Source organism: Urocitellus parryii, chromosome 5, assembly GCF_045843805.1.
Source record: "Urocitellus parryii isolate mUroPar1 chromosome 5, mUroPar1.hap1, whole genome shotgun sequence".
Lineage (NCBI taxonomy): Eukaryota > Metazoa > Chordata > Mammalia > Rodentia > Sciuridae > Urocitellus > Urocitellus parryii.
The window spans coordinates 208,584,959-208,592,584 of NC_135535.1; the positions used below are offsets into that span (position 1 = coordinate 208,584,959).

The 7,626-nt window shown below is 54.5% G+C and overlaps 1 protein-coding gene across 2 annotated transcripts in view; it reads left to right on the plus strand.

The window, feature by feature from the left end:
• Positions 1-7,626, plus strand: part of Mgmt (O-6-methylguanine-DNA methyltransferase) — a 227,367-nt gene that overhangs the window by 184,083 nt on the left and 35,658 nt on the right. For both annotated transcript variants that reach the window (XM_077799145.1, XM_026411089.2), the window contains exon 3: positions 1,170-1,330. In XM_077799145.1, coding sequence (XP_077655271.1) covers positions 1,170-1,330 — 161 coding nt within the window. The remainder of the gene's footprint in view (positions 1-1,169; positions 1,331-7,626) is intronic.

A 7,626-nucleotide genomic window follows, 5' to 3' on the forward strand; every position in this document is an offset into this window, starting at 1 on the left:
AGCCCCACCTGCCATGCCTGTGCTGGGCCATGTTTCCAGTGAACGGAGGCCCCCTGCTTCACGGGGATGCTCAGAGGATGGAGAGAAGACAAGATGGTCTGATGATGGAAGCTCACACTCCAGGCCTCTCAGGACCCAGGGTGCCGCAGGAGCTCGGGAAGGATGCCGGGAAGCATCCCGCAGGGACGTCAAGGAAGCTCTGTCCCGCTTCCCACAAGAGCCTCAGAAGCTGTGCTACCTGCAGAGGAGAGTAGAAAAGCTGTGCCCGCCAGGCCTGGGAAGGGTCTGGAAGCTTGCGCCTGTCCAAGGCTGGACAGGCGGAAAGTCATCCAAGACATCAGGCCCAGTGCCACTGCTTCATGGGGTGGGTCCTGAGCAACTGAAATAAAACCGGATCTACCTACAGCTCCAGGGCCCAGGATCGGAAAGAAAACCACCTGCCAACAGGTGGAAGATGAGCAGTGGGTTCTGTGAGGGGCCAGACCAAGAGGCAGAGGAGGAGTGTCCATGCAGACACAGCCAGGGAGCAGTCTGATTAACCCCAAAATGTTTGGGGTTCAAATTCAGGACATCAAAGGGCAGGGAGATGGTGACCAGGAAGAATGAGCCGGAAGACTTGAGAAGGAACCAGGAGACGCCCTGGGTGTAGAAGCCACAGTGCTGTCATCGAAGCGCCAGGCCCACCAGCAACTCCCCTGAGGATCAGTGCTCTGGAGCCTGGGAATGCCAAATGGAGTGGGCACATGAGTCAAAATAGCCCCAGATGGGGCATCCTCCTGCTGTTGGGGTCCAGAGTAGGTTGGGGGACATGTGTGCTATAGCTGATGTTGCCGGTTCTGGAGAATGTTTGATGATGGCTACTTGATACTTTTGTGGCTGTTGCCTTAGAAAGAGCACACTCTCGCCCCGTGACTGGTGCACATGGCTCCTGCTCTGGTGTATCTGTGCCTGGTGCCCATAGACCTTTGGAGCCCACACATGGGCCCTCAGTGTCCTAAGCCAGGAGGTGGCGGGGTGTGGGGGGTGACCCAGCGTCTTCCTGCTCGGCTCCTGCTGGGCAGCTGGTGGGACACAGACGTTCCTCCAGCTAGATACGGTGGCCATTCACTCTTCCCATGTGTGGAGGCAGGGCCCAGAAGTTTACTAAGCCCCTGTGGTCCCTTTTGCAGCCCTGCGGAGGCCCCAGCAGCTCCTGAGGTTGTCAGCGGTCCAGAGGGAACATCGGAGCCCCTGATGCGATGCGCAGCCTGGCTTGACGCCTATTTCCACAAGCCCTCAGCCATCGAAGGGCTCCCTCTGCCTGCTCTGCACCATCCCGTGTTCCAGAAAGGTTGGTACCTGCGCCTGACATCACAGCTTGCTGACCACACCAACTCGCTGTTTTCACGTTATCTCTGCCCAGGTGGCATATGGCCAGGCTGCAGGACAAGAGCTTGTGGTCTCCACCCATTCCAAGTGGCTGTGTTAGTTTTGGCACGTGGTCACATAATTCTTGGCAAGAGCCATGAAAATGATGCATGCAGATCAACTCTCGCCGGCTGAAAGGTTTAAACAGGAACACATCTGAATGGCAGTAAAGTTTTCAATAAGCTTATTGTTAACTTAAACTCTTTGCCTGCCAACAGCCTGAAAATGAGACTCATACGTGGGCAATTAGCCACTTTCACAAACTCAGTGACAGCTACATCAGAGAGTGCAGCTGCATTGTGTCTTCTCAGATAAACTTTAATTCCTTAAACTTAGTACATTCGACGGGTTCTTAAGCGTGAATTGAGAACTTGACGCTTCAGTGCAGTGTGCTTTATAAAGACACTTCAGTGTCTTCAGTGGCCTAAAAATGTCTTGCCAGTCGTTTTTTTTAAAGCTTTTATTGGTCTACTCAGCACAGAAGTTAATTATAGCAGCTAACATTCTAGACACATACCAAAAATTTATTTTGGATAATGATTTTTATAAATAATCATCGCAGTGTAAATGAATGTCTGCTCAGATGTCTGTGTGTAGATATACACACATCCTTAAGGAGATAAACTACCCTGAGATTTTAGATATGGTGATTTTAAAGCAATCTTGAATTTCAAAGTGGTTCTAAGTACAATTAAAGGTATTCTAATTGCTGTCTGATTTTTCAGCACCAATGGACTTGAAATTGGTGTTACTTCTAGGGAACCTGGTGTAGGAGAAGCTCCTGAGTTTGGCCTGATCCCAGGTTCAGTGATGTGGTCAGGCAAGGGAATGGACAAAGATGCCAGCGTGTTTTGTACAAGATGAACGGTAGCTGCATCTGGAATGCTCGGGTTCCTCATTGTCCATATCCTGCAGAACTACCTCCAGGTTTTTCTCAGAGCTCCCGAATTTCTAAACGCAGGTCTCTGGGATGGGGGGAGGCTCAGTAGGACTCGGTGCACATCCAAAGCCCTCCACCATCCCCCCGTGAGGTGCTGAGGGAACGGTGCTTCCCGGCCCCCTGCCACGTCCTGCCTGCTCTGCCCCACCTCCCGTCCAGCTCCGTGAGCCGTGGGCTGCAGTGATCGTGTGGGTGACCCAACCTGTTGAGCACCTCCAACCACCGGGGTGGGCTAGGGATGTTACTATAGTGCAAGGAAGTGAGAGATGGGTTTGTCTCCTAGGGGAGGACGTGGGGGCCTCAGAGCAAGGCACTCGGGCACACTGTCACCACAGGAGAGCCACAGAGCTAGTCGGGGAACTTTCCTTCCCTCAGTCTACCCACGAGACAGCTGAGGTCTGAGGTCTTGAAACAGAGACTTGTCTTATAAAGCAGGTGAGAAAGTGTCTGTCTAATCTCACAAGGGGACAAGCACGTAAAACCCTAAACCTCACCTAAGCTCTGTTGTGTAACTTAGAAATGTCGAGGCTAAAGTTTCGAGAACTCATTAGTTTTTCATGAGCCAGACAGTGATACTGGCCTTGTCCCACCAGCGTCCAGAGAGTAGGGCCATGCCCGACCTGGAGAAGGAGCCCAATGAGCCACTGACAATGATCCAGGCCAGAGGTGACTGGCAGAGGAGTGATATTGGAATAATCAGAGGTCCCCCACCTGCCTCAGCCTTCTCACCCACTCGGAGGCCCCACTGCCGTGTTAGCTGGCCCCAGATCTGGGGACCTGCCTCTGGGACTCCTCACACACAGCTCCAGGAGGCCATGCCTGCCCCTCCTGCCTGGCTCTGGAGTCCACCCCAGGCCCCCACACTGGCTGTGTCCTATGCAGCAGCTCGTGGTGGGTCTTGGTGACCACAGAGTCCTGTAGTAGCCTTGGAGAGGATGAAGCCATCTGCTACCCCAGCCCTGCAGTGCGGGCTGGCACCTCAGTGTTGTGGTCAGCAGAGTCTCGGTACCCTTCTTTCTCTCAGTGCCTGGGGACTTGGAAGGCAGTGCAGACCAGCATGTTCACCTCCCTAACGGGGTCCCCTGCTCCAGGTCCCCTCAACAGTGGTTGCTGCGGAGGCTGGGACTTGGCATATTTCTGCATGTGAAACCTGGGGTGTTTTTTTTTCTTTTTTTATTTCATTCTTTTGATTTAGTGCAGTCGCTTCCTCCTGCACAGGGCCCAGGTATGCACATTTTCCAGTTTCAAACAGTGGAGCTGGTGGTTGGTGGTGGTGGCAGCATCGGACTGCTGGCACAGAACTGCCGGGCAGACCCCCACCCCCAGCTGCCCGGCCTCAGCGCAGGGTGCTCCACAGCAGCTTGCGTCTGCTAACGCTAGTGAAGGAGGGAAAGTCTTGGGACAGGGGTACCTCAGCATCCCCTGGAAGCTGTGGGTTCATGGAAATTGATCCTCTTTGCAGACTACAAGGAATGGGTTCCTTTTTATCTGAGAAATGTCTTCGGGACTGTTCCATTCCCTGTGCCTGTTTTGAATGTGTCTAACATATTTTGTGTTGTGGTTTTTTTTTTTTTTTTTTCTTTTCAGTCATAGCTTACATTTAGGCCAGTTCTATCCCTTTCAAAAAGCGGTTTGTAAGGAGCCGGCCCTGAGTGCCAGCACACTTGCCTTTTTTGCTAATGCCCTGGCTTGTAGGTCTGCCACTGCTCCATGCCAGGCTCACATTCTTCTGGGTACCCACACACCTGTGCTGCTGTGGTGCTCTCCCTGGCCTCAGGGCCTCCTCCCCTTCCCAGGGTCCTTCCAAGATGTGGATGTGCTGCTCTTGATTTGTTTTTAAGGCTAGCCACAAAAATAGAAAGTTGAACCACATAAAATTGTTGTTTTGTGATCAAAAGTTATCCAATAGTGGACATTTTATTTAGTTCAGGTCATTATTTTTGGAGAATTTCTGAAGTTTAATTAGTTGCAGGCCAACTCTTGGGTTGTTTGTATGTTAAGGACGACAGACCACCCTTCCTGACCAGGAGTCTGCAGTGGGCCATGGCCTCGTTCCAAGTCGGATAGTGGGCTGCTCCTGAGAGAGGGGGATGGCTCCTGAGGAAGTCCTGGTGTCCTGTTGCAGGAGCCGGGCCCAGGCATCCAGAGCAGGGCCATGGCATGGTGGACCCAGCAAGTGCCCCGGGCTTTCTCACAGGCAGCTGTCAACAGCCCAGTTCTGAGTTATGACTTTAAGGTGCGGGTGTTCCCTTTAAATGGGATGCTCAACGCTGTCCTGACCCCTTCACCACAGCTGTTGGCTTGCAACTGTGAAACCGGGGGCACAGAGCAGCAGAGCCTTGCTTCCCGCCCTCTGGCTGCAAGTGAGCCTGGTGACTCCCGCACTGAGCCGAGGGTAGGACCCACACCCCCGCGTGTGCGTCTGCACAGAACACCTCGTTTCAGAAGCGCCCCCCAACAAGGCCTGCCCGAGTCACGGGAAAGGCCTTTCAGGTTGAGTTGATTTCCCACCGAGTCCTAGAAGACTGCCTGGCTACTTGTGCCTCCAGGGGGGTCCCTGAGCATTCTGAAAGGCAGATGATGGGGCAGCCATCTCCCTGGCCCTCGTCAGAGCAGCCCTTCAAAGCTCCACTTTGGGGACCCGAGCAAGGGCTGCACCCCTAGCCACCTGCTGCCAGCACCTGCAGCGCTCACATCCTGGCTGTCACTCATGGAGGGGAAGTGCAGCCCTGACAGGCCCCACCTGGGCCAGGTGGCCCCTCAAGCCTCCACTGACACGGGGGCCATTGTGTTCTGGCAGCGTGCTGTGTGGGTCACACGTCCACCTGTGCCCACACCGGTGCCTTCCACCTTCAGGCACTTTGCCGTTTACAGCCTGAACTGTAAACAACGGTGTGATGGAAGGGTCAGCAAGAGAGTGCGTCTCGGGGTCTGCTGGAGAACGTCACCCTCACCCTGTCCTGCCACGTCTTAAACAAGGACATCGAAATTGCTGACCTTGCCGAGATACTACCTGGTGGAGCCAGAAGGTTCTGAAGCCTCCTTCCAGTTCACTTATTGATTAGAACAAGTAACAACACTGCACTTAAATCACGTGGGAAGGAAACAGCTGGTGGAAATGTAATTCCGTCAACCTCAGAGCTGCTGGGTCCCTTTCCAGGGACAGCAGACGTGGAAATCTGGGGCTTAGGCCAGCTGAGGCCAGTGTCTGGAAAGGGGAGTATGAAAGACCCCACCCACAGCCAGCCCCCAGGCATGCCCATCAGCAGCAGAGCCACAGCCGGGAGCAGCCACCGTCCTGGAGAGGAGGACCCCGCACATTTCTGTGTCTAGAGCAGGATGGAGAGAGATGGTGGAAGGGCAGCAGTGGTCAGGGATGAGCGGGGAGGGTCCACAGCATGTGGACCTGAAGGTGACCCAGGTAGACAGCAGCCATCATCTTCATCAGGGATGGTCACTGGCACCCTGCTCCAAGGAGCACATCCCCTGTGGACGGGAGACCAGGGCCACTGCACTGGCTTCCTCTTCCGAGCTGCGTGGCAGGGCTCACCACTTCCTCCGTCAGGCTCTGTGGGCACACAGGCCTCCTTCCTGAGCACAGCCCAGGAGGACTGCTTCCCAGGGAAGAGGCTCTCTGATGGTCCAGTCCTTCTCCTGGCTAACTGTCCGGCTTGCACTTGAACGTCCCTGTTATTTCCAGACCCTCAGCAGGATGAGGAGGTTAGATTAGTTTCCAAATGCCGAACCTTAAGGTGGAGAGTCTCTCTAGGCTGGGGCCTCCCAGCCTGCACAGGAAACATCACTTCCCTGGGAGCTCCCTCAGGGCCCCCGAAGGCTGGTGGCTCTCCTGGTTTGCCCTGCTTTGTCCACACAGGGCTGGCCCTGGGGATTGCCTGGCCTGGCTAGCCAGTGATGACTGATGCCCCTCCTTCCTTGTCCTTCACCTTGACTGAGTGGCTGCTTTTTGGCACATGGGTGAATTTGGGGTCACGTCCTAGCCTGTCACTGGTATTTTAATGCAGGCTCCTGCCTGGCCGTTGTCTCCATACTTGGTCTTTTCTTTGGAGGAGGCGACATCTTGGACTAGGAGAGCTCTTAAAATTACAAGTGTGATTCAGTAGAGCAATGGCTTTTTCAAGTGCAGTTGTGTCTTGGCCCCCTCCATGGTGTGTGGGGCAGAATGCTCTAGAAGTCTTGTTCATAACTTGATGCCTATGGATTTCCGTACTTCTCATCCCTCCCTGAGACACATAGAAACCTTAGGCACACACAGCCTGTCTTGAGAATTATCGCTCTAAAGAAACCTATTAAGAGGGAAGCAGCGCAGAGGCAGAGCGCTGGCCTGGCACACTTGAGCCCTGGCTTCCGTCTTCAGTACCGGGGAGAAATGGGTGCAGGTCTTGTCCGTACATCTGCTGGCGCTTCCCCTGACGTTCCCGTTCTTGACCACTGGTTTCATTTGAAACGTGCACCTGTGCGTGTGTGGAGTGCTTTGCTCCTGTGCTGCTGGCTAAGGAGGTCCTGGGTGTGTACAACCTGGGATTTGCCCTTAGCCAGGTGAGAGGGTCGAGAGCCTGGCATGCGCCCCCTTTCCAACTTGGGGGGAGCGAGCCAAACGGGCTGCATGTGAACATCACCACCACCACCAAGAGCCTGGCCAAGGCCCTGGGGGACCTTACAGAGCTGCCAGAAGGCATGCAGATGTTTTGGGCCAATATACACTTCCCCTACCATAAGATAGCCAGAGAGGCGAGGCTACAGATTCTTCCAGAGGACTGTGGGTGATGCAGTTGGCCAGCAAATGGGCAGAGGTTGCTTTGGTTACTGAATGAGGGCCAACCCTGTCTGAGGACCCAGCCCGAGTCAGCTGATGGTTGACATTCACCTGGCACTTGCCAGGGTGATGGCAGTGAAATGCCCTGCGGAAGGGACTGGTGGCTCTGGGGTCTTCAGAAATGTCTATAACCGAACCATGCCCTGCTGGATCTCAAGAAATCCATGTTTTCCCTATGCAAAGAGCCCTCTGACTTATCAGCACTTACCCAGGCTCCAGAAAGCCTGGTCACCTGAGAGTACCTGGTTGCCTGCACCCAGGAAGCAGGTAGTCGGAGCCTTGGTGGCCCACGGTCTGTGTGGTGACCTGGGAAAGTGAGCTTCAGGAGGGCTCACTCCAGGCTGCTGTCCGGCCAAGAGGGCCCTGAGAAAGCAGCTGTGTTCAAGCCCTGCAGGGGGTGAGCAGGGCTCTGTTAGGACGGCAGCTCCTGACCATTACATGTGCT